Here is a 27,977-nt window from a genome sequence, read left to right as displayed (position 1 = left end):
TACTGGGTGACAAACAGTAGAAAATGAAGTAAAAGTTTTCAAATATTTCAAATATTACCCTTCAAGAAATTTATATGTAAAAACATTCAAATTTACACAACATTCCTAGGCTTTGAACACTGTTCACTTTAAAGTGTCTTTATCCTTTTCTAGCTCTATTAGAGTTATTTTACATACAGTTACTTAAACTGAAAATACTAGGCATAGCTGACAATTACAATGAAAATAAAATGAAAGAATCTCAAAAGTCAACTTCTCGGGAGGACATTTGTGACACAAAGTGAGGCCCACCCATGTACCAACCTGAGCATCTTCAAATGTGTATCGTCCGGGCTCCTTCACATTCTGTGTCGTTTTGTCATAGCTCTTAGAATCCAAGTTAATGGCACTGGGGGCACCTGGAGCCAGAAATTCTTGCCATATTTCCTGAACTCGGGAGGGGACTTCTCTGATGGGCCTTTTCTTCAGGTCCTCCACTGCCAGCCAGAATCTAAGCAAAACGTGACACGTGCATTTACTCTGATGCCTCATAATCTGAAAATTCTTATCACATTGACTGATCATACAATTCACGATGATGCATAATAACAAACACTTTCTCTGAGGGCTTCCAATATCAGGCCTTTACTGATTTTTTTCATTGGTTACATTCAAAGATACAAAATTTTCCAGAAGGTAATATCAAAAACAATCTCTTTTAAGTGGTTGCTATTAAAAGCAGATCTGCCAGAACCCTGATTCTATACAACCCTAATTTTTACTGAAGCCAAGCAGCATTGCTGAAGGAGCATTTCTTAGAAAGGAAGAGAAGTTTGAAGGGAATGAGGGTGAGAGATATAGAGCATCTGATCGGGGGGATAAAGTAGTGCACTGTATTGTACTCTTTGGATCTTTTGTCCATTTGAGCAACGAGGGTTAGTCTGGAGAGGATTTTCTGCTCTACCTGGCAAGGGAATTACAGCAAAGCTTTACTGGAATTAAAGACACCTGGACACAAGATCAGAAAAGGCCCTAGCTGGAGAAATCAGGGCAGGTAACTAATTTTAGGCTGTTTAATCCAGAGAGTTACGGAATGACAGAAGCAGCAAGCTTTCACATGCAATTGTTTGAAAGGCTTAGATTTGCAGAGGCATGATAGCAATTCAGAAGCTCTGGAAAAAATAAATATATACTGACTTACTTCTAAATATATAAAGATATTTTATATACTTCTGTACAGAAAATATATGCTAAAAGGAAGGAACACCAAAACATGTTTTGGTTGATAAGAGCAAATAGCAAAGTCCAATCATAAGGCGCCACATTGTATTAATGGGTTTCATTTCTTTCAATTTTGCTCTATGTTATATCTTTTTGGTTAGACCTAGAAATAACGTGGAAAAGATGAATATGTATATCATAATAATTCATTAAAATAAAAAAATACTTGAAAAAGGTCATACTAGGTCTATGTTATCCCCACCAGGGATGTCATCACTTTCTGGTAGACGTGATCAAGAAATGGACAAGATGACCACAGAGACGAAGGTCACTACAGGCCACAGTCTTAAGAGAGGTATAAGGTGATAAATAATACCTTCATAACTATTAAGTTTTAGCTTAGGTATTAATGAAAGGTCAGAAATAAGTAATAAAGCAATTGAGCTAGAATTAGAATATCAAATACTACTCAGTCTAGTGATTTTCCAGTTTCTAGATATCATTTTCCTGTAGATATATGTAACAGTAGATAATCCAAATTGAACAATGCCTTAAGCATGAAACTACCATTATTGCTGTCAGAAGGGAAGGCTCAAGATCATTTCCTCCTAAAATACAGATTTCGACACTGTGCAATCTAATAGAAATGCTATGTGCAATCTGAGGGAACATAAGTGTTGTAATTAGCGCTCATTCAAGATCATTCCAGCACGCTTTGGACACATCAATCAAAAGGATTCTCTGTCTTCAAAGAACTAGTAGAGAAAATGATACACCATTCAAGTGGCCATAATACAAGGAAGCACAGGAGGGACACTCAAGGAATAGCACCAACTGGACAGTCTGGGAATGCAGAGCAGGAAAGAGCCCTTCTGCTGGGGCAAGCACTGGGTCAGAAAAGGGAGTTCTAGGAAAGCTGTTATAGATGCAGTGATGTCTTAAGTGAACTTGGAAATACAGATACAATATCAAAGGGTTGAGGAGGTAATAATAACACCTACACTGACATGTAAGTACAGACACTATTCTAATTGATTTGGTTATATTAACTCATGCAATCCCTACAACTCTACAGAGTATGTGCTATTATTTCCCCCATTTTAGAGAAGAGGAGACTGAGGATGTGAAGATTAAGTCACTTACTTAAGATTGCCCACTATGAGTGTCATAGCTGGGGTTTGCTCCCAGATAATTTGCAGCAGACGACACGCTCATAACCACTCCCTCGAGTGCCTCCCTCAGAGCATCGGTGCCTTTCTCATCCTCAGAATTATTATAATCCTTGTTATAACTTAGTAGAATGGAAAAGGCACAGGTTAAAATCCCACCCCCCCTTATATGGTAGCTGGAATCGGAGGAAGCGTCTCATTTTCTAAGCCTCGATTTCTTCATCAGTAAAATGGGATGATAAGTCCTATCTCACTGGGTTTCCTTTAGATTAAACGAGATAAATTGTGTAAAGGGCACTTTTGAAGTGCCTGACATATTTTTAGACCCTCAACAATAAAAATCATATTACTGCATTTACTTAGTACTGATATTGTACTACGTGCTTTACCTGAAAAAGGAGTGAGCAAAAACGCAGCAATGGAGAGTCGGGGTTGTATTTGAGGAATAAGCAGTATTTCTTGACTTTTTTTCCTGTCTTAATACTTGAGGAAAATGCTCACACGAGCGCCCCACTTCCATAAATAGCAGGTGCTTAGAGGGCTGCTGCTTAGACTAGAGGCACGGAGACTTATTTAAGCACAATTAACCCTGTCGGCTGACTGGACTGTCTTGTCTCCCTCAGTCTGTGACACTAGCAGGGGCCTCAGATTTGGGCAGCAGTGGACAGTAGCTTGGTATTGGCTTATAGAAAGCCTAGGATGCCGATTATTAACAATCTGACTTGGACAAGATGCTTAACTCTAGCCCCCCGACATATTTTGCTTCTCTGTAAAATGGGGCAAGAATATTTACACTTCATATTCGTTGCGATGATTAGATGTATGATAATCAGAAAAACGAATACAAAATATAGCAAGGCACACTTATAAAAGTGGTGGATATAAGGCATATTATGGCATATAGTAGGTGTTCAAGAATTATATCTATATCCTTCTGTCACCTATCTATCTATCTACCTACCTATCTATCTATCCTTAGTAGGGAAACATATAATAGTATATGGTAGATACTCAAGAAATATATATATGTGTATATATATGAAATATGTAATATTTCTTATCAGTCATTACTTAGCAGGGAAACCAGTGTGGCACAGAATTATTGAGATAAGAACTGGTTAAGACTTGAACTAGGGAATCAGCAGTGATTCAATTCAACCATGAACAGAGTTTGCACAGGCTATTCCCTTTGCCCTAAAGCTTCTTCCCTCCTCCTTTTCTGCCTGTTATCTCCTTGTCATCCAGGTCTCAGCCCAGAAGCCATTTCCCCCAGGCTGCCTTTGCTGATCTCTAGCTCCAGGTTGGCTATCCCTCTGTACTTCTCCAAGGTCAACACCCATCATTTTATGTTGTGATCTGCTTTCTTCTCTGTATCTACCACTAGGCTGTGATTTTAATGAGATTGGAATCGTTTTTATTTGGTGAGGCTCATTACTTGTTTATTTCTTCATCGTGATACCCATGAGGTCAGCATTTTTTCAAAAACTTAGAGAATTAGATGTAACTCCACCTCCCCATCCACTAAAAGGCTAAACATATCCTTTATCTCTGCTTTATTTTTGTTTTATGCATTCTTGTACTCAATAACTGATGATGCGTCCTCGATACAGACAATGTTATTCAGTAGGCCCAATAAAAATCCTTAGCCACTGCAGATCTTGTGAAAGCCTTGTCAAGAAGGGTTCACGTAAACTTGAAGGAGAGTAGGAAGCAGCACCCAACAATCCTTCAGAGGCACGCACAGATAATTCAATTCCTCCAGGTCCTCTCTGTGGTCATCTTGCTTAATCCATGGGACATCTGTCAAAGTTCTACATATTTCCAAATGGTTTGGGACATGACAATACCTGGCGCTGTTTAGTTCCAAGGAAAATAAATGAATGCCGAGACCTTTCCGTAGATGAATTTCACAGGACTGCAGAAGTCATGGGAAAGTAAATTAGGTATCATGTTTCAAAAGAAATGAATGAAAGAGCTCATGGAAAAACAGTTTTGTGTAGTGGAAAGTTATCACTCACTTCAATGATCTTAAACAGAGCCATTAAAATCTATTCCAGTGTCTCACATTTAAAAATTCAATTTCCAGGTGCCTCTTAAGCTAGAAAAATTTCAAAAATATGTAACGATGATGTCTACAACAGATGGGCAGAATGTGCACCCCTCCCTCACCAACAGCTTAATGTGGTGCTGTTCTCAGCTGCCCTGAGGCTGTATTTAAATGTGCGAGGTCAATGAGCTGCTCCCATAGTTTTGTCTGAAATTATTTGATATAAGCATCCAATCTCTTTTTCTAGAACTTACGTAAGTGAGAAGCGATATGCAAAGAAGACTGATATTGGTAGATAGGTGATATTTTAATTTAACTGCATAAATATTATTGGCCATTCTCCACTTTGCTAAACATTAGTCTAAGTATTACACTTCTTTATGGAGTCCATTTCAAATGCACCAAATTTATTTGGTTAAAAGATCAAGAGATAGTGTAAAAATAAACCATTATAAGGAATTAATAACGTTGGACAGGCTTTGCCTCGGTTATCTTTTTTCCTCCATCAAGTGGCAGAAATTCAATGGGTTCACATCATCACCATAATGTTGGTGGGAGAGTAATTGGTCTATTAGGTCCAAAACAACCAGACACACCACAGGTAGGTCTCCTGGCTTATAGTATAAGATCTAAACAACATGTCTTACCTTAAGTTTTCTGAGCTGAATTCTGACTCTAGAAATTTAAGGAACTGTTCTCTCCCAACTGGGTCTTTCAATGCTTCATCCATGCCAAAACCCCATCGTTTTACCCTCTGCTGGCTTGGTTCTTTGCTATAAGAGATAAAACAAAGTCAGCTACATTCCTCTCATTACATCCTATTTTCTGCTGTTGCAGTTCCTCTCAAAATCATATACGCCTTGAAGTTCTCATCTTTAACTTAACTTTCAGGAAAAAAAAAATCTCTGATTAATGGCTCCACATGAAATTATAGTGAGGTATAAGTTAGGTATTAATAATAAACTCTAATGTTTATTGAACATTAGGTGCTAAGTGCTCTAGACGGATTCTCTCTTTTAGTTTTTTCTGCAACTGTGTGAGATAGGTACTATTATAATTCTCATTTTATGGATGAAGAAATTGAGGCACAAAGAAGGTTATAACTTGCCAATGTCAGGCAGGTTACCAGGGGCAATATTCCAGACATTCTGACCCCAGAGCCCAATCACTACATAATGCAGTCTCATGGTGGCATGCTGTACTGGGGGAAAATGCATTGGGAACCAAAAGGCCTAAATCCTAGTTCATGACTCTGCTGTTGATTAAATGTGTGACCCAATCCTGGCCAAATCACAACATTTTGGGGTTCCAGCTTCCTCATCTATACATAAGTTCTAATCTAGAACTTATGGATGAAGATTTCTGCACTTGTTAAGCATTTAAGAACCACTGGATGGACATAAAAAAAAGGAAAAGTCCAAAAATGTAATCTAAAGACGTGCTAAAGAATACTAAATCCTCACTCTGTAAAGCGATACAGTGATATTTTTACGACTCTGACAAGATTGATGATGTAATTCTTCACTGATATAGCTCATGAGAGAAACCAGGGGGGCTTAAATTGTGCTTTGGTTTTTCTAAGTCAGTCTCTTGTCAATTTCTCTTACAGTGTTTATGATAAGTTCATTTTGTTTTAAAATTGAATTTATAAAGGCATACCTATATTGGGCTTAAGTAAGTATGAATTTAGCATTCATTTTACTTGAATACACAGGTCTTTGTGGCTATGTGGATTTTCAAGGAAGGTGAAAACAATGAGCTAAATTTCAAGAACTGAAGATCCTAACTCTGATTAGTTCACCTGGAAACACTTTCGTCTCTAATTTTATGCCAGTCCTTCTGGAAATTCAAATCTTAATACAAACGCTAATATCTAAGGTTCAAAAACCATTACTTTGAACAAGAACTTTATATCATGGGCTAATGTAGGCAGAGTAAAATTACCTTTAAAATTACAATTAATCACCTATAGGATTCTTCCTTTTTCACCCAAACCCTGAAAAAAGTGAAATATGTGGAAGGAAGAGAAAAGGTCTCTCACCTTGCTTCCAGTTCCCAGAAGGTAGTATCGTCAGACAGCCATGGGTTAGAAGGGTCAGGTGGCACAAGAAATGGGTCATATTCTAAATACTGTTCCGTGTAACTTAGCAGACTAGAGAGAAAGAACATTTTCATCTTCCTTAGTTTTCTGGCTGAGGTTATACCCAGTCCAAGGTAGGGGACAGAATATAAAAATGTCTGGCCAAAGAATGCTTGCTCATTTACAGAATGAAATCCAGTGGCAGGCTGTGTGTTTCAATAACTTACACGCATCACCTTATTGTGCTTCTTGGCAGACAAATGTGGCTGAGGATTCCATCTCTCCCCAGGCCTAAGCTATATGAGTCAATATCCCTCCATTAAAATGAAGCAAAACGTTAAGAGGTCAATGTGTGAAGGGCAGTGCTAGGTAAGCGTCAGTTCCAATCCTTGGTCGATCAGTCCACCCACAGCTGAACTGATTTTAGCCAACTTGGAGAAGGGATTAAAAGGGAATTCTTGTCAAAAGTATTTACAGAAATTAGGTAAAAGAGGAATCACCGACAACAATATATATTTTTTTTTAAATCTGTAATTTTTTTTTTAAAGAGAGTGGAGAAAAAGAAGTTGAGAGTTAGGCTTTGGCAGCGCCCCAAAGTGAAGAACAGATTTGAATGAATAAAAGGAAAATATCTAAAATCTGAGTTTAATTCAAATTCTGAAGTCATGCAATAACTGAGTAATGTGAATGTTAAGATGAATTTGCAGAGGCTCTAAGTTGCCAAAAGGTAATGTGGTAAATTGAAAGTTTTATTTCTCCCAGCAGGAGTGAAAAGATTCAACTCCGTAATTATCTTCTGTCTCCAATTCTGGCTGCACAAGGATGGGACCTCTAGAGATTTAAGACAATAATGATCATTCTGTCATTTAAACTACAATAAAAGAGTTCTCTGAAAGTTTTCTATGTGCAAAAAGGAAAAGCAAAATATTTCTTATAGGGTTCCAATTATTTATCTTAGCTCCCCTCCCAACAGTTCTCTTACCATTTTTAACACATTTAATTGTCATAAGAATTTTTTCATTTATATGGACATCTTGAAATACCTACCTATCAGCAACTTTTGACATTTTTAACCGATGTCTATCTAACTGTATTTGCCAATATTTTATCTGAAAAGAGAGTTAAAGAAGTAGTTACATAAGTAATGACATTCTTACAATTCTCAACTCTAAATTCTGATAAACTGTGCAATTCTAAGCAAGAATATATTCTAAGTTAATAAAATTTCAAAGTTTGTAAAAAAAATAAAACCAGAAGGATCTGAAAGAGTTAACAAAAAATTAAAATCTGTTTGAGTATAAACACAACCAATATCACTTTAGAACAGCAGTGAACTTGAACCTTCTGCCTGCTTTAATAAAATATAACTTTAAAGTATTATAGAGATTTTAAACATTTATTGATGGTGAATAACCAAATCAGAATCACATTTGCCCCTCAGATATTGAATTTAGAAAATAAATTTATTTGTTATTTGTTACTCTAATTTCAAAATAAACCCTACTTTCCAATACCATCCCAACAAAGCATCAATGAAATGTGTTTTGAGAATAATTTTATCAACATTTCAGGACAAATGTTCACATGGACATAATCACAAATGGAAAACTTTAAAACTCAATTACTTTTCCTTGTGTGATTATAAATATACTAGAAAAGTATGTATTATACTATTGATAAACTATATTACGATAAAATATTAGAGGAAAAGAATGGGAAAAGACTCATGACTGAACCAACCAAGAGATTTAACTATTATTCGATACGAGAGAGTAGTGTTTGCTTTGAAATATTACCTGGAGCCAAAACTATTGATCAATTGGTGAAAAAAAAGCAATATATACTATGGCTGTACACCAGGATTGATAAGGGAAAACTTCCAGAGGCTTTTAGAGATCCATACAGTCATATGCTGCTTAATGATGGGGATATGTTCTGAGAAATGTGTCATTAGGTGATTTTAGTGTGAACATCACATAGTGCACTGAAGCGGAACAAAATTTGCCACCCAAGAATGTGTCTCTTTAACATGAGAATTATTTTAGGCTGATTATTTTTAAGAAACAAAAGACCCAGAAAGTTTTTCTTGTTACCTCCCCCTTAACTGCCTAAAAGAATTCAGTTAAGAAAACCTGTCTCAGGAAGTGAGCTGTCACCTTAGCATGACATGAACTAGGGGGTAGACAGGGAGGAACCTGGAAAAGCCAGTTTGCTGGGCTCCCCTCTGTGTTCTTCTGTTTCTGTGTGGCCAAACACACGCCTGTTTCCCAAACATTTCCTCTTTTTTACGCACCTGTGAATTGCCTTCCTTACCTTTGAAGTCTCTGACTCTCCCCACCCCTAGCATCTTTCGTCTTTGGCTAAAGATGGTATTTAAGGTGAGGGCTTCAGCCATTTTGGCAAGTTATGTGGTTTTCCTGGGTTTTCCCACGTATACATGTTATTAATCTTTTGTTTGTTTTTGTCTTGTTAACATCTCATGTCAATTTAATTCTTAGACCAGCCAGAAGAACCCAGAAAGGTAGAGGAAAATTTCTTCCTCCCCTACAGTACTTATACAAACATAGATGGTGCAGCCTACTACACACCTAGGCTATATGGTACTAATCTTATGGGACCACCATCGTATATGTGGTCCTTCGTGAACCAAAATGTCATTATGTGGCACATATATACTGTAGAAACAAGAATAAGAACTCTTGTGAAGATCATGTTACGTCATTGGATATGGAAAACGTGTGACTCAATGTCACCAACCTCTTGTCTTCTCACTCTTTAAGACAGACTACTGGAGTAAAACATAACTCTTGATAATGGAGGCACTTATAAATTAGTCTGTGTGATTTTTAAAAATTGATTGGGGAAAAAAGATTGGAGGAGTTAAAGAATGCAGAGTTTTGAAAACCATCCCCATATACTGATACATTTTCAAGTGACTACATATCTTAGAATTAGACAATTTCATTACCTTTTAACTGTAAATCTTGTATATGAGACAGTCAACCATACAAATAACTTTTAAAAATACCTGCTATTAACATTCATTAACATTCACCATCTGGTCTTCATAGCTGCTACTCTGTAAACTGTTAACAGCTCATTTTATAGGTTGACCTACCTGTTGTTGTAACTCATCTTCTGTTGGAGGTTTAGTTTCTGGTGTGGGTGTGTGGGTAGGACTGTGACTTCTAATATCATTTTGTAAACCATAGACAGACTATACAAAAAGGAAAAAGGAATATGTTAGGACAAAATACCGTGTATAGTCACAGACTTTCTAAAAGGTAATTTTGTGTTATACAGTCAGTAAGGTAACTCAAAGCTTTGCTGCATATTTGACTAAGCTTCTTACCAAAATTCAGAAGGCATTGCTATCTTAACTATCATATGAATGTAAAATAGAAGCACAACTCTTTGAAAAAATATGTGGTTAGATTATTAACTTTGGTAGAATAATCGATTATATGGAGAGAACATCATTAAGTGTGATAAAATCTGGAGGTGGGTTGAGAGTGTGAAGTTGGGGAATGACAACACCATGTAACACTTAATGAGTACTGATTTCAGAATAAAATAGAGGATGATATAGAATAGAATAAAAATTTAATAAACTGAAAGAAAATAAAAATAACCTGGTCTTTACACAGGAAAGAAATGGAGTCCTGAGGAGAGAGATTAGGTTAAGAATTCCATTGGTGATTTGGTCTCTGATGGTGTGACCGAAGACACCTCAGAGCGCTCCTACTTCCCTTCTCAATATTGGATTGTTTACCTCACAATACTGGCCTTGCCATTGGGTGCCATTTGCAAACATTAGTGACCCCTAAGGTTTCACACATCTTTGGAATTCTTGATGCCCCAAAGCTTCTTAGCAAAGAACCTACTATTACTATCTTAACCTACTATTTAGGAACACTCTTTTTTGAGAAAGACTCACTGCTTGGTAAGTATAAATAAAGATCTGGGGACTTAATGGGATAAAAAAACCATACCCAACTGAGGCTGAGACACTTCACATGTCAATTCAGAGGGGAGGCCAAATTACTTTTCCTTTAGTATCAAAGTATTATTACTTTCAAATAAAGATTTTAATGTGTGCTATTGAGCAATTTTTCTTTGGACATGAGGATGAAGGATGAGGACATAATAAAATTGCATGAACTCACAAAATTAAAGTTACCAGGTAGATTTGGAAAGAAACTCATGAAATCAGAAGAGTGTAGACCCTGATTCTTACCTGAGCCAATTCTCAGGCCCATCAGCAACCTTAGCAGTATCTCTAAATTCAAACGTGTTTTGTTTCTGACCTACTTTCACTTGGACCCTATCTCTTCCTAATGTCAACCTCTTGGCTCTACACCTGGGCCCTTTGAACTCGGTTTTTTTTCCTTGTGTCTCCCCATCGTTTTGTTCTTAGCCTTTTCTTAACAGATTTTGACTTGGGTTTAACCTATCTGAACCACCCAGTTCAGACTATCTTTGTTAGGTCCTTCAATCTCCCCTACTTTCCCTAGCTCCAAGCCCTTGGAACTCAATTCCTGTCACTAGGCTTCCATCTATCCCAACGAGTGGCACTTATGCTGTGAATTAATTATTAACAGGACTGAACTGAGTGGCTTTCTCTTTTCTTTCATTCATTCATAGATTGGACATTTATTGAACACCTACACTATGCTGGGTATAGTGCTAAGCATTAGGGATACAAAAGGAAACAAAGACAGACATGCTTCCCCCTCCACTGGAACTCACAACCTAGTGGAAGGGAAACAAGTTACACAATCACACAAATAAATATACGATTAAAACTGATAAAGATTAGGAACGGAAAGAATAGCAAGAGCATAGGGCCTAGATTATATAAATTAAGGAGACTTAATTTCCATTGAAGAAACAGAAAAGGCCTACATGAACTACTACTCATCATATTCGAACTTCATTAAATAAAACAACCTTTTGAACTCGGAAATATCAGTTGAGGTTGCTTTTTAAAAATTAGGCGAGTGAAAGATCACTGGTTATGCTATAATTGTACTTTTCAATGTCTGCTATTTTTTCAGTTGTAGCATATTAGTTTTTGATAAGGAAGATTAAGAAGACTCTAAGGCTTGAACTTTCCATCTTTGTTTACCTTGCTTTAAGTACTTAATGTTCTTTAATAAGAATCTATGGTTCAAGTAAAAAATGCTTATAAGACAAGATAGATGACAGCTTTAACAGTAAGTCTTTTGCTTAAGATTAAAAATAATTAACAAGATTGCTAAAAAAATACCACAATTTATGGTGTCATAGAAGTAAAATGATCCATAACTTATCTTCCATCTCTACATTTCTACGATTATTTCAATATGCGTGTATTCACACGGGCTTCATGAAGTGCTGTGTAAGACCCACACCACTGGGGGTGTCCTATAAAGTTGTCTCTCAGCAGTCTGTCTACTGGCTCTGAGGTCACTGTGGAGTTCCCATTTTTGGTCTTACATTCAAACAAACATGAGGAGCTCTCTCTTTCATCAACCAGAATGCCGTTCATTTCCTGGGGACCAATGATAGCTTTTCACTTTGATTCTTAGCTACAGTGATAATAGCCATGAATAGTGCAATTTTATGTCCAGAGCTTATTTTATGGACAAAGGAGGTAAGGAAATCAAACCAATTTTGGCAGACAAGGTATGAGGATGATTTGCAATGTAAAAGGCTTTGCATTCTTTAGAACAAGGAAATGTATTAAAATATTGGCACAAGGTAGGCGGAACAGAGCTAGCAACAGGTAGGCTAGAGAGCAAGAGGAATGATATCGTCTGAATGTCTTAAGATTTGCAGCTGGCGGAAAAATCAAATTAACTAATGGGGATCCATTTTGAGTTTTAATAGCAAAACTCATTACTAAATCAAGATGCTTTGACTTGATTAACACATCCTTTTATTCCTCGTGGTGCCTAGAGCAGCACTTTTCATATATAGTGCCATCCAAACAAATCCTGGATAGGTTATTCTTTAAATGAAACAGGTTTGACTTTCTACATAAATCTGTTACTATCTGACGTGATCTATGAAAAATTCTCTCCTACATTTTTCAGCAGGTGGAGAGGCTTTAAAGTAGAAACTAAAGAGTGAAGGAAGCTTTTATGCCTTTCTATCTCTGGGATTTCTCTAACTGGTGATGGTGGGGAATATTTCTCTTTCCTCTGGATTGCTCAGCTCAGCTAGAGAATGGATTGTGACCATGTCTGAGGCTGTGTGGAGGAAGCCAGTACAGAGAGAGAGCCAAGGAAAGAGAGTGGAGAGAGACTGGGAGAGAGCTCTGATGGTGTTCAAGTCCCTGCTGTAGTCATACCCGGGGCCAGCTCCGCCCCTGCCTATTCCCAAGGTTTTAGAATATTCCCTGCTTCATTCAGTCTGGTTTGAGCAGAGTTTCTGTTGCCTGCAACTTGACTGTACTCCTTACTTAAAACACTTTTGTGTTATTCTAAGATATGAGTAGTTTATCCTGTTATGTAACACAATTAAAATTTAAATTTACACATTTTGCATATGGAAATGAAGACAGGCCAATCCTTTTATGTATAAACAGGTATAACCACTGCACTAATAGCAGGAAAACGAGACATCTAATCATGAATTTGCTAACTCTTCTTCCAGGATGTGCACATCAGCTGTTTAAAATATTAAGTCCCATAATATCCAAATGAAGGTGACAGAGGAAAGAAAGGTAGTGAGACAGGAAACAGTTTACTGTTGTTTTGAAATATGAGTTCTGAAGTTACAGGAAGCAATCCATAGTGTGGGTTCAGTCACATATGCACAAATGCTTTTGTCATTTTCCTCAGGTTTTGTGTTTTTCTTGGATCCCTCTAGTTATTATCATACAGAAGGGTCCAACCTGTGATGGTTAATTTTATGTGTCCACTTGGTTGGGCCACAGTGCTTCGATATTTGATCAAACATTATTCTGGGTGTTTCTGTGAGGATGTTTTTTGATAAGATTAACATTTAAATCAGTGGACTTTGAGTAAAGCAGATTGCCCTCCATAATGTGGGTGGGCCTTATGCAATCAGTTGAGGGCCTGAATAGAACAAAAGATAGACTTCTTCCAAGCAAGAGGAAATTCTGTCAGTAGAGAGCAGTTAATCCCTAGTCTGCTGGCCTACCCCATCAGACTTTGGTCTCGCCAAGCCTCTACAATCATGTGAGCCAATTCCTTAAAATAAATCTCTCTCTTTATCTCTCCCTCTATCTCTCCATCCTGTTGGTTCTGTTTCTCTGGAGAACCTTGGAGAATACACAGCCTGACCTATTATAGTTAAAATTTTAGAAACAGACTGAAGAAAATAAGGCACACAGTGCCCCTTAAAATTTGCCTAAATTATGCTGATTTCTTTCTGGCTCTGCCACATTATCATTCCTTCATAGAGACTTCAGGAAATACATATGACCTATTGTTTTTTTGTACTTTAGTAAAGACAGATTTAAAAAGATTTAAAAATTGACTAATCCCAAATACTTAAAAATATCTCAAATTAGATAGACATCTAAGCCTTCTCTTCACATATTTGATAAACACGTTTGAAATTCAACTATTAACATAGTTGAATATGAATAGTTGAATATATAAATATATAACATTCCAAACCCTGATATTCTTTAGGTACATAAGCTAGATTATTGTGTTAGGGTTTACTGGGTCCTTTATTCTTGTTATGACATATAGTCACAAGAAATATTATTACAACTGAACGCCCCAAAAATGAACAGCAGTTCTCTTTCTAAGGGCAGTATCTGTTTTCAATGATGAAGTAGGGTCCAGGGGTTCCACTTCCTTACCAGCTGCAATATAAGACAGAAGGTGATCACACAGCTAAGAGAAGGAGCAAAGGACGCAGCCCAGCTAACAGCAGAAGGCAAAGGCAGTTTCTAGAGGCGGTAGGCTGGCCTCGCCACTTCTGTGTAGGGCTTGCCATCCCACAAAAGTGCCTACTCCACGGGGACAGAGCTGTGACACCCTCAGAGGAGGATGGAACAGTTTACTCCTTGTTGTCAAGTAATTCATTGATAAATGATGGGGCAATTTAGAACCACAAACCACAAACCACTTAAATTCCCTTAATAGCATGTTGCTGAGTTGCGTTCCTCCAAAATTCAGATGTTGAAGCCCTAACCACCAATTGTGACTGTGTTTGGAGATGGGGTCTTTAAAGAGGGAATCAAGGTTAAGTGAGGTCAGAGGGTGGGATTCTAGTCCTACGGAGCTGGAAGAGACACCAGAGCTCTCTCTCTCTCTGCCACGTGAGGACACGGCAAGAAGGTGGCTGTCTACAAGCCAGGAAGGGAGCTTTCACTGGGAACTGAATTTGCCAGCACTTTGATTTTAGACTTCTGGTATCCAGATCTATGAGAAAATAAATTCCTACTGTGTAAGCCACCCAGTCTGTGGTCTTTTGTTATGGTAGCCCAAGCAGACTAATATATAACACTTAACAAAATTATGTAATTATATATATGTATAGACGTTTGTTTGTCTGCTTGTTCAATGTGCCCATTCTCATTAGAGTTGTGGGAACAAGTTCATGGCTCTCCCATTTACCACTTATACCTAAAGCCAGGACATGCCTGGCATAAAGCAGAGACTTGTCAAATCCACCGATTGAATGGATCATTCCAGTTCCTAACCAAGTAGGAGCCCAAGTAGCAGTGGGAATAATTCCAAAAATAAACCAGTATGTGGCTTAGAGTCCTGTAATCTTGTATGTAAAAGAACATTATTCGTGAAGATTCTAGCCAATTCAACACTTCTGACTATGAGAAGCTATATTTATCAAAAGGTGAGAAAATCAGTATTCTCCAATTGTTGGAGACAAGCACACGCAGACTACTTGCCACAGTGTTCTTCAGAACTTTTGTTTTTCTCTGGTGATTTTAGTGCTAAATAGCTCTGCAGTTAGCCCTGTACTTCTACCACTATTGATTCCCAGGAAATTAGGCTGCAACCTGGACAAATAGAGCTCAACGATTCCACCTCTTCACAGCACTTCACCTTGCTACGCCTCATGTTCTTCCATCGTTAAATGAGGGCTGATGGTACGTGGACAGCAACAGTGTCAACTAACGCTCTTCAAACTTTCAGAAAGAATGATGCCATGTGAAGCTCGGGTGAGATATCAACCCGGAGCACAGGGTCAAAAAGAAAGTGTAAATGATCACTCTACTATCTTGAGTTCTCTCTCCATAATCCATACACTTTCTCTTCCGAATCTGAGCATATCTCAGTTGGTGTCTGCTGGGGAAAATTGACACAAATTAAGGTATTTGTGTAGAGTAACTCTTCAAAATTCAAAGTATGAGAGATGCCTTAATGCCCTTTTTGGAGAGCTGATTGCATTTTTGAAGCTTGTTCCAGAAAGCTAGTCCCCGGTGTGCTCAGGATGTGCCGTGAGCAGAGGATGAAAGGAACTGAGTAGGGTCTGTCGCCAGAGACAGGCTTGCTTTGGTCTGGCTTTGCCTTTTTCTCTCACAGAGTTCTTGGGGGCAAAAGCTTTTGAGCCCCGCATCTGAATGGGTTTTCTGGCACTTTTCCTAACATCAAGGTAAACTGCCTTAAAAGAAAGAAAAGGTACCTGGACCATATTGGGGCCTTTGAACATGATGCTTATGTTATTAGGGATGGAAGACAAAGACGACAAGAAATAAGACTACGAAAAAATGTTCAGTGCCTACTACAGGGTCACATACCCTGGAAAACGCTATCGCTACATAAGGAGAAAGCCATAGGAAAGAAGGTCTTGAACTCTGCGGAATGCTTTAATCCAGTGGTGCCAATCTTAGGTTGTGTCCTCAGAGTGATGCTACGGGATGGAAATTCTTATGTGTATCAAGCATCTTTTACGGAATGAATAAAAATGCCTTTTATGTGTACACGTTACTTTAAAAAATATGTAGGTACTACCCCGCTATAGGTTTTCAAAAGACTATTTAAAATGTCTCTGAATTCTGGGTAGCTTTTTTTTGTTATGTATTCTCTCACATAACAGACACCAAAAATACACCTCCTATCTCATGGCTGTGTCACAAAATTCTGAGGTTAAAAGGGGGTCCTCATACCTGTAGTTAAACATCTTTAGGATGCCCATTTTTCCTTAGAATTTTCTCTAAAAATGCCCTTCTCTCATCAGTATCACTTCTTCTCAGATAATCTCCATCTACTGTTCCTCATCGTCTGGGATCTGAAAGAGATGCCTTTCTCTGCTGATGACTCTTCTCTGATGGAGAGAGGAGGGGTCCTCAGCATCCTCACTCCCCTCCTGTTGGAACCGGTTCTGTCACAGCCCCCTGCGTGCCTTGGGACCTGGGCATGGAGAATCAGGATGGGACTATTTCCTCAAGAGAGAGGGACTGACAGAAGACCAGGGCTTGAACTCCCAGATTTTCTTCTAGTCAAATGACAAGGAAAAACAGGGAAGATACTAGAAGATACTCCATGAAGTGGGAGAAAAGTTTTTTATGACTGACATCCTCTAAATAGTGCAACTCATTACCAAGATCAGCACAACAAATGTCGATTTTACCTTCCGTGTTTTGTGTGGGTTTCTCATTCTGGATGACTTCTTAATGTCCACTTCGGTGGTATTTACACATCCAGGCTGGAAATGGAAAAACAGAGAGACAAAGGAGTCTTTGGGTGTGAAGTTTTGGATCAGTGCGTTAAGGACTTGCTCTCCAGAACCTGAGCAAATGCTGTGATGATATGAGTCACTGACAGCTCTTTCTAAATGGCCACATCCACTTCTGTCAGCAGTAGCCAGTAATAAAACATATTGCACTGTCTTATTCTTTGCATATGAAGGACTTCACATACCATTCTCTAATAACTTCTAGGAAAAACAGACAAAGAAACGCGTGGGCTTTGCATGTGAAAGTGGGTGTTGATATTAGTAGTTGCTAACTTAACAGTGACTTAGAGTAATGGTATCCAGAGACCAAATGGGGTGTTAGCCCCAGCTGATACCTGCACACTGCCTCACTCCGAGTGTACCCTCTCTATATGAGGGGACACTGCTATTAGACAGTTGCTTCTTCTCAACTTGGGAACTTCCCAAGTCCCCAACTACAATCATTGGAGCTAGCTCAAATCTGAGAATGAATTTTTCTTGCAGTGATTCATGAAATCTTGTGACTGGGAATATTTGCTTACCACAGACACAATGTGCAATGGAGGTTGTGGTTCAAATGAGGAAGATGAAGAAAGGAACTGGCAATCAATATGCCATGCTTCTCCCCAGAAATTCCTGACTTTTCTTTTTTCCTTTCCCTCAGGCAGGTGAACCCCTTTAAAACAGAGTCAGTTGAAGGAAAAGTGTGAGCTCCTGGCTCTCTGACAACCACAGGAGTATCATTTTGCCTGATTTATTGTTCTGTTGCAAAGAAACAGAGAGCTCTAAAGCTTCTTTTGTATTTAGAGGAGGAGAGGGGAGGAGGTAGGGAGGAAGAAAAGAGAGAGAGAGAGAAGAAGGAAGAAGGAGGGAGGGAGAAAGGGAAGACAAGAAAGGAGAGGGAAGAGAGAGAGGAGGTGGGGGAGAGAGAATATGAATCAGGAAATAGAAGAAAGGAGATTCAAATGTACATGGGATCTTATTTCTGGAAAGGTCCTTAGATATCACTTACCCTTTAAGAGTGACTGAAAATTAGCAGTTACATAGATGGTGTTTCCTGTCCTTTCAAGTTTTGGTACAGGCTGTAGGGATCTCTGGTACTAGGAAAAAGTACTACGTTGTACATCTCTGCTCAATTTCTCTTTGTATTACCCCCTCGGATTGCAAGATCATTAAAACATGAGATAGCCTTGACAGTGGCTCCAGAGAAACTATGAAGGTGGACAAAGGCTCTCGAGGAGTTGGGATTGGGTTGGGGGGAAGGGCAAAAGGCAGCACTGGTGTGATTCAAGAAATAAGCTGTTCTCCACAACCGCTGGCAAACAAGGGGATTCTCTCTTGGTATTTCCTTAAAGAGCTCTCTCCTGGTAGCACAGCCATTGTGACAAAACTTCACCATAATATTGTAAGGGATAAAGAAGTCAATGAGGAAAGCATGTTTTCTTGATTTTTTTTCTCCATGGGTTACATGTGAAATATATATATATATATCAATCACACACACACACTGTATTAAAACATTAAACAAATTATAAATTTGGTGTGCACATCTATTTAGAAATAGGAGTAGCTGGTTTAGCACCACGGTTTGATTGGCAGTATAGGAGGAAGGAAGAACACCCACCTGGGTGGGACATATTTAGTTACCGACACTGAGTAATTCACTTAAACTCCCCCAGCATTAGATTGATCAATATCTGATATTCTGATTTAATTTTTTTGTGGCTGATCTAGGCATCAGTATTTTTTAAAAGACCCAAGTGATTTTAACATGTATCCAAGATTCACAACTATCGATCTAGAGGTAGCAAAGATAATGTTATGAAAACATTAAACCAATGTGTTCTCATTTCCTACTAAATTTCCATTTCCTTGCAGCCTTCCACCCCCAAGCCTGAGTCCATTAGAGAAGGGGAGGCACTGAAATTCTTACTGACATATCAAGAGCCAAGGATGGCAAGATAGATCATAGAAACTTTCTTCTACATATTAAGGGGTGGGGATAAGGAGGATCTGATATACAGGAAAGGGAAGGCATGTCCTTCCATGACCTGGAGAAAAAGAGAAATAAAGGTAAGATGCAGAGCTCAGCAGGTATCCCATTTTTCTCCTCTGGGTAGAAACCCCAAGGGGGGTGGATGGAGTGATAGAAAGGCCCAAGCAAGTATGAGGGAGCCTGTGACTGTGGGGGTGGGCTGGTGGCCCCATTCACCTAGAAGAAGCCCCACATGTGATCATAGCCAACATGATTCCTTATAGTAGGACAGGAGTGGGCAGGAAAGATGAGCCTTAAATTATGCTTCCCAAGGCTCGTATGCAGCAGGCAAGGGAGGCAGACTTTGTTGCACGCCCCGGTAGTAAACGGCACAGAGGTTCTGAAAGGATTAGCAGGTGGATGGGAGCCTGAGGCTGGGACAAAGGCCACAGTGTGCAGGGATTTTATGCTGGGAGCAAATGTCTGGAACACAAACGCCAGCAGTGAGTGCCAGGAAATGAGACGGTACCCTCATGGTAGCAGTCCTGGGAACAGACCCCACCAACGTGTCTAAAGCAGAAATCAGCAAGGAGCCAGAAGCAGCCGTGTTGACGCTTGGCCCTTATCTGCCACTGCAGGAGATCACGTAACAACAAAACCTGTATATCCCAAACTGTTACCCATAGCAGGAGGAAAGTGGTGGAAGAAAAGCGAAAGGGTGATCATTTATCCAAAAGTGACTGAGTTATCTAACGGGTGATTTAAATGATTGCATCCTGCCAAGCACACACATTGAAACCTATCCTTCAAGTGGGTTTCAGAGGAAAATAGACCAATTATGGAAAATACAGAAAATGTATTTTCTTTACACATCTGAGGAGTCTGAACTAATTGAACTTGAAAGCTCCTTCCATAATAAGCTGAAATTCTAAATCGATCTTACTTTATACAAGGTATCATTGACAAATGGCCCCAGAAATTGTGTCAACCACTGAAGGCACGAAGTTGGAAAGATTTTTTTCCCCTCTCTTAGGGACATATCTGACTGCAGTCCCAATGAGAATTAGAATTTTCATCCTCAAAGTTAAAAGATTATGGCCTTTTAAATTTTTGTTTGTTTGTTTTATAATTTTAGTTATTTATTTTTCCCCCAAAGCCCCAGTAGATAGTTGTATGTCATAGCTGCACATCCTTCTAGTTGCTGTATGTGGGACGCAGCCTCAGCATGGCTGGAGAAGCGGTGCGTCGGTGCGCGCCCGGGATCCGAACGCGGGCCGCCAGCAGCGGAGCGCGAGCACCTAACCGCTAAGCCACGGGGCCGGCCCACTATGGCCTTTTAAATTTAATCAATGAGTCATTAGCAGACGTCTAAAGTCCTATTTAAACCAATTATTAACACCATTAATCAGCAAATTAATAAGAAGGCAATAATCCTAACAGTAAACATTATTAGAGTCTGCACCCTAAGACAGTGTTCCATAACTCTGCTCTAATCCCAGGCAAATAAAATCTGCCAGTTCAAAATTTGTTCCTAATGGCTAAACAGTTAAAATAATAAACTGGACCAAGGCTGCGTGTCTCAGTGGCTCTCCAGCTTCCTTTTATTTCTAAACAGCCTCTTGGTGTGGCTAATGGTTAAACAGATCTCTGATATCTACCTTGAATAGGGGATTCTTGAAGACTGGAAAAGCTAAGAAGCCCAAAGTTGTCTACCGTATTTCCGAATAATTAAGGTCAAGACCTAGTTTCAATAACTCATGAAACAACCCAGAAATCAGGCACTGTGGGGAAAGTCATATGGCAATACTTTGTGGAATTTTTTTTTTATTTATTCAAGAAATATTTATTTCTGCATCTAACTGTCAGATCTTGTGATCAACGGCGAGATACCGAAATGAAGGCATGATCCACACCTCAGTGATCTCCTAATATAATAAGGATGACAGACATGTGAATCATCACAAGGTGGGAACACAGAGCTGAGAAGTTGGCCCAGGGTGTTACACAACAAGAAAACATTTCATACATCCATTCTTATGCAGGTTCTGTTGGTTTTCACCAGCATGGCAGATCAGTATTTTTAAAAATTTTGTTTTTAAGCAATTTTGATCCCCAAAAGACCATGCTGTCCTTGGTTATTTAAAGAAGGCAGTTATGTTTTTGAAGCACATATAATATGTACCACTAGCTGGCACCAGATTCACGGGAAATGTGCATAAATTGGTTTTCTGCACTACTGAACATATTTTCCCAATAAGATATAAATAACATTACCATTACCAAGTCGGCATTCAATAAAAATGTTCAAGTACGTGCTATTCGCCAGATACAATAAGTACATAGTATTATTGGATTTAAGGAATAATTAAGTGGTATTTACATTGGCCTAGAAAAGAATCATAAGTTATTTCTAGCGATTCAAAGTCGAATCTATGTTCAGCAGAACTAAGCTGTGTTGTAACATTACTATAATACTACTTATTAAACTAGAAATGAATGCCTTGGAATCCATTCCTGAAGGAGCAAAAGAAACATATTATTGAGAAATATTACTGCCATAGTGTTCACATAAGTGTCTTAATGAGTTGTGAAGCAGGAGGTGGAATTCTTGGTTTCATTATTAGATATTTTATTTACAAGAATTTAAATACCATTTAGTTCCTCTCGTGGCATAATGCATTTTTACTAGTCGTAGCAGAATGCACACTTGTGTTCAGGACCACTTGGGAGAACGTTTAAGGACTCTTCAGTGAGAGCAGCACTAGGAGACAGTAATGGGAAACAGTCCCTTTACATTCAATCACCACAGCTGATGTGTAACCAGGCAAAACCATCTCCTAGATGACGAATGAACAGAGATATAAGAATGAGGTGACACAGAGAGATGACAGAGAGATGCATACTCCTGGAAATTTTTAAAAAAGACGATTCTAGGAAAATGGCAGTTTTGAATATATATAATTATTGGTTCAAATACAATTAAATTATTGAAAAAGACCTGTCCTTTTGTAACACAGTACAAGCTTTAAAAATTTAATTTGCAATGTATTGTACCTCAGTTAGAATGATTCCTTACCCTTCTGTAAAGTGATTACAGATTTTAAAGTGTTCAATTTCAGGATATATTTTTTTAAGGTCCAATTAAAGCTTTTCTTTCTGTTCTTGGGCAGTTGCCAATTGATTTAGCCTCTGATCTTTTCAGCCCTGCTGACCTATCCACTTACTAAGTGCTACATACAAACTAAGGAAGTTGTTTGAGGCAATTACCCTGGAATTCTTCCCATTCACCCTCTTCTATAATATTTATTCATTTGATCCTACTCAATCTTATTTGCTGGCTACAGATTCTTGGTTATGTAATCCTGCTTCAATGTATGCCATGAATGAATTCCGAATATCAAGAGGCAGAAGGGAAGATACTGTAGCAGAGGGGAGGGAAATGCACCATGACAGCTTGGAGCTGTGGAAGGTGGTTAGGTTAGGTAGAAATTGTAGACCATGGTAAGTTCTTTGGTTTAATCCTAAACATAAGTGGAAATCACTGGAAGGTTTTAAACAGGCAAGCGACGTGGTATGATTTATATTTTAAAAACTCACTAAGCCCTTCACCAAAACTAACTCAAAATGGATCATAGACCTAAATGTAAAATGTTAAACTATAAAACTCCTGGAAGACAACATAGGAGAAAATCTAGGTGACTTTGAGCTTGGTCACGACTTTTTAGATACAACATGAAAGGCATAATCCATGAAAGAGATCATGGATAAGTTGGACTTCATTAAAATTAAAAACTTCTGCTCTATGAACGATACTGTCAAGAGGTTGAGAAGACAAGCTACAGACTGGGAGAAAATATTTGCAAATGACATACCTCATAAAGGAGTGTTATCCAAAATATATGAAGAACTCTTAAAACTCAGTAATAAGGAAATGAACAACCCAATTAAAAAAATGGGTAAAAGATCTGAATACACACCTCACCGAAGAAGATATACATATGGCAAATGAGTATATGAAGAGAGGTTCTACATCATATGTCATTATAGAATTTCAAATTAAAACAATAATGAAATACCACTACACATCTATTAGAACAGCCCAAATCTGCAACATTGACACCACCATATGCTAGAGAGCATTTGGAGCAACAAGAACTCTCATTCATTGTTGGTGGGAATGCAGAATGGTGCAGCCACTTTGGAAGACAGTTTGGCAGCTTCTTACAAAACTAAACATACTCTTACCATGTGATCCAGCAATTGTACTTCTTAGTATTTATCCAAAAGAGTTGAAAATTATGTCCTCAAAAAAACCTGCACATGGATGTTTATTGCAGCTGTATCATAACAGCCAAAACTTGATGTTCTTCAGTAGGTAAATGGATAAATAAACTGTTCTACATCCAGACAATGGAATATTATTCAGGGCTAAAAAGAAATGAGCTATTAAGCCATGAAAAGACAAGGAGGAAACTTGAATGCATATTACTAAGTGAAAGAAGCCAATCTGAAAAGGCTACACATTGTAGGATTCCAGCTATATGACATTCTGGAAAAGGCAAAACTATGGAGACAGTAAAAAGATCAGTGGTTGTCAGGGGTTGAGGAGAGGGAGGGATGAACAGGTGGAGCACAGAGGATTTTTAGGGCAGTGTAACTCTTCAGTACGATACTATAATTGTGGATAGATTTCATTATACATTTGTTCAAACCCACAGAACATACACCAAGAATGAACCCTAATTAAACTATGGACTCAGGGTGACAATGATGTGTCAATGTAGGTTCATCCATTGCAACAAAGGTACCACTCTGGTGAATAATGTTGATAGTGGGGGAGTCTGTGTGAGTATGGAGGCAGGGGGTATATGGGAACTACCTGTACTTTCTGCTCACTTTTGCTGTGAACCTCAAAGTGCTCTAAAAAATAAAGTCTATTAACAGAAAGCTCACTCAGGAGTAGTGAGTACCTTAGGAGTGAATTATCACAGTGGGGTCAGGGCAAAAGGGGGAGCAAGGAGACCAGTTAGAAGGTTATTGCAATAATCTAGGCAAGAGATGATGGTGATGGAATCTGCACCTCAGCATCAGAGGTGGTGAGAAGTGTTGGATTTGGAATATATTTTGAAGCTAGAATCAATAAAACTTGCTGATGGATTGGGTCAAGGAGCATGCGGAGGGAAGAGAATAGTCAACGATGACTTCTAGTTATGGCGACAGGGTGAGGTGTGTCATTTACCGAGACAAGGAAGCCTGGGAGAGAAACAAATGCAAACAAAGAGGGGAATCAAGGATGGCTCCTGGACGGTATTTACATTCAATTTTAGTATGTGCTGAATTCTCCAACTGGAGGGAGCTCTTATGCAGTGGCTATCCAGATTCATGACACAGAATATTTCCAACATAAATCCTTGTACAATAATCTGTCACTGGCCCGTCCTTTTGTGTCTTTGCCCTTTTGCATTGTCATTGGCAATATTAACATCTCACTGAAGGTGCAACATTAACATCTGACGGTCAATTACCGAGAGCCCGGTGGAGTAGCCTCCCATTACTCAGAGCCTCTGCTACACTTCCACAAGTTCTTCTCCAGTGAGTCCTACCACATTCTCCTAATCTGCTCTGGTTGAAATTAGACCAGTTCCACTTAACATCTAGGAGCTGTCTGTTCATCCTTCCATGATATTCCCTTTTTATAGACCAGCAGTTGTCATGCAGGCACAGTATGAACAGACCGTCACAGTTCTCAGGAAGCTACTGAGAGGACTTTAACGAGTAATTTTGCCTATAGCTTCTTTGTGATCACTGGCACCGCTCATGTTTCATGTTCAGCTTCAAAATACTTAAAATATTCCCAGCTAGAACTGCTTTGGAATAAAAAAAATCGCTGAGTAGAGGCTGAGTTGTCATACCTACCTTGAATAAAATATGAGCTCTTTGAGGAAGAGACAGAGGCCTGAGGCAGAGGGGTATGGACATTTCTTTTCTATTACACTTGCCTGCCATGCACACGAGTGACTGATCTCCCTCTCTTTCTATGATTTTTTTTTTACTTACAAAATGCTGGTTGCAATTTGAGGACATGCAAAGATTTTCAAAAAAAACCCCCTTTCAAAAAGACCCCTCTTAGATTTAACACACACGCTCCAACTTGCCATACACTGGGGAGTCCCGGGATTTGGGGCACTTTAAAATTTTGACTATAACTCTTAAGGTATTTTTCAAATGTAGGAATGAAGGAATAAAACCTAGACTAGATCTCTGATGGCAATGCAAATTCCCCAGCATGAAAGTTAAGAGCCAAAAAGTAGGAGAATGGATCAGTTACTGAATTGATGAAAATAATTTTTAATTTTGTAGATATTACTATTGTTAGTAGTGGTGATTTAATGATGTGCTGTAACAAGTGAAGAGAACCAAATAAAATTCCTAATAGTATAAATAACTCACAGTAAGTTCAAAAGGTTTATGATGATTGTTATAATGGATAACAATGGGACAACTACAAAATGACAAGTAAGTTCATGAAAATCATCGTATATTGGAATTGGCCTTGAATTACAATCACAGCCTTGAATTCAACAGCCTTGCATTACAACAGATCTGGGAGGCTCCTAAGTCATATGTTCCTGAATGGAAAAGATGTGTACTCCCCCTTACAGGCCAGACAGAGAAAGGCTGCCTGTAACACACACCTCGGCTTAGCAAGACTGCTATAAAGAAGCTCAATTTCAAAGACACGCTCTGTTGCATTAAACTTAATTTCCAAAAGTAGAAAAAGTTAAGTATTTTATTTATCCAGTGGTGTCAAAAAAGAGAGACTCACATAAAGTTATCTTCCAGATTACCTATTTATCAGTTAGAGTCAAAACTATTTTATTTTCACCATTAGGAAAGAGACCTAAAATAATTCCCACACATCCCTGCATTCTCACACAGTTATATACAAAGGAATGCGATCTTGTTGATTCAAGGTCATTACAGGGAACAACACTTATTTTGCTGTTATTAAGACAGTAATGCCTCTGTGGCTAGATGGCCCTAACTCTTAATATTTTTTGAGCTTTTACACCATTCTATGCCACTTTTAGAGTGCCTCTGCCTTCTCCCTGTCAGTTATCACTTTTGCTGCTCTCTGCATCCTTGCCTCCAGCACCACCCCATCATCCTCTAATTTGTTACTTGGGTTCTGTCAGTGGTCAGGAAACCATACAAATGTTAGTTTCACACAGTGTCTTACATTTTAGCAAATGAACCAATCAAAGAATGCGAGTTAGAGTGTGGGGGTTTTAACAGTTTCTTTGGTTAAGACTTTTGGAGTTTATTTCTTGGCTGAGTTTTGGATAGAATTAGATTTTCGGCTATAGGAGGTAGGAAGTATAAAAACTGTGACACATGAAATGTAGACAAGTTGTCATAATATCTTTTGGAAAACTTATGAGGACATAAATATTATACAAGCTAATTAAGTGGATCAGAGTAGATGACATCAAACATTTATCTGGAGTTCTAAGATGGGAGTGACATGAAGAATGGGAGCTGGAAATTCATTCTGTGCTCTGTGGGTGGGAAGAAAGGCTAACTGAAGTGAGTGACTGGGCAGCATTCCAAGGCAGTATCTCCTTCAACTCCTGAAAGTGAATAATGATGTGCTCTGCTCTACACCCAGACTCTTGTGGGAAAAGCCTTCCAGACCCAGTACCAGTTTTAGTCCAGTTTCGCAAAAAGAGCAAACAATGTCCAAACCAGAACTCTTAATTTCTCTCGTCTCCAACCTACTCCTTGCTCAGCTCTCCCCCTTTCAGTAAATGCCATCACCATCCATCAAGATATTCAAGCCACGAGCTGGGAGTCATCACTGACTCCTCTCGTTCCCTTACTTCCCACATCTGATTCATCAGCAAGTCTTGGGAACTTCACCTCCAAACACATCCTAAATTTATCTGCTTCTCCCCATCCTCACTGCTATCCCTCTTGTCCCTGCTGCCATTATCTCCCACCTGGATCTGATTTGTCTTCATCATTCCTGTCTTGCTTTCTCCACTCTATCCCCAAGGTATTCTCTGCAGAGCAGCCAGAGTGACCTTTTAAAACCACAGCTATATCGTTACTCTCCCCTTCAAACCTCCGAACACTTCTCATCACTCTTGGGATAAGAGGCAAACCCTTTGCCATCTTCTACAAGGTGCTGTGTCAACAGCCTCTGTCTGCCTTTCCAGCCCCACTTGTTACCTCTTTGCCCTTAGTCACTTCACTCCAACCTCATTGCCCTCTTTCTGTTCCTCGAATGTGCCAGCTTCTTTCCTTTGTATTAGCTTCCACCCCTTCCCCAGGTATGGTACAGTTGACGCTTGCCATTCGGGTCTCAGAGAGGCCTTACTTGACTGCTTGGCCTAAAATAGCCCCCATCCCTCCCAATCACATCGCCTTGTTTGCATATTTATCAGAGCACTTATCTCCACCCGGAATGTTCTTGTATATCATATTTGTTTGTTTACTCTGTCTTTCTTCACTGAAAGACAAGTTCCTCAAATACAGGAACTTTGTCTGTCTTGTTTAATATCTGTCGCCAGAGACCGAAATTTCCTGGTACTTGGTAGATGCTTAATGAATGTTTACTGAATGAATAAGTGAATGAATGAGACAAATCATAGATTTTACAAAATTATTGTTTTTTTCTGAACATTGCTCATGTTAAAGATACAAAATGAGTGTTTACTGCTCTTTGGTGTATGTGTGTGTGTGTGCTTGAGAATATTGGTACCTATAACTTAACCTCCAAGCCAATTGGTTATCACCTATCATTATTATCATACATGTATTAAACAGGAAATATATGATTTAATTCTTCAGTTAGGCTTA

General features: G+C 38.8%; 1 protein-coding gene across 3 annotated transcripts in view; it reads right to left on the bottom strand.

The window, feature by feature from the left end:
- RGS7 (regulator of G protein signaling 7) overlaps positions 1-27,977 on the bottom strand; it is a 514,737-nt gene that overhangs the window by 22,919 nt on the left and 463,841 nt on the right. For all 3 annotated transcript variants that reach the window (XM_058533555.1, XM_058533554.1, XM_058533556.1), the window contains 6 exons: positions 17,057-17,131; positions 9,615-9,713; positions 7,544-7,605; positions 6,458-6,568; positions 5,064-5,189; positions 304-490 (listed from right to left, as the gene is read on the bottom strand). In XM_058533555.1, the coding sequence (XP_058389538.1) occupies positions 304-490; positions 5,064-5,189; positions 6,458-6,568; positions 7,544-7,605; positions 9,615-9,713; positions 17,057-17,131 (660 nt within the window). The remainder of the gene's footprint in view (positions 1-303; positions 491-5,063; positions 5,190-6,457; positions 6,569-7,543; positions 7,606-9,614; positions 9,714-17,056; positions 17,132-27,977) is intronic.

This window comes from Diceros bicornis, chromosome 38, assembly GCF_020826845.1.
Source record: "Diceros bicornis minor isolate mBicDic1 chromosome 38, mDicBic1.mat.cur, whole genome shotgun sequence".
NCBI classification, from domain to species: domain Eukaryota; kingdom Metazoa; phylum Chordata; class Mammalia; order Perissodactyla; family Rhinocerotidae; genus Diceros; species Diceros bicornis.
Note: the sequence above shows the minus strand (reverse complement) of the source record. Positions and strands in the feature narration are given on the sequence as shown.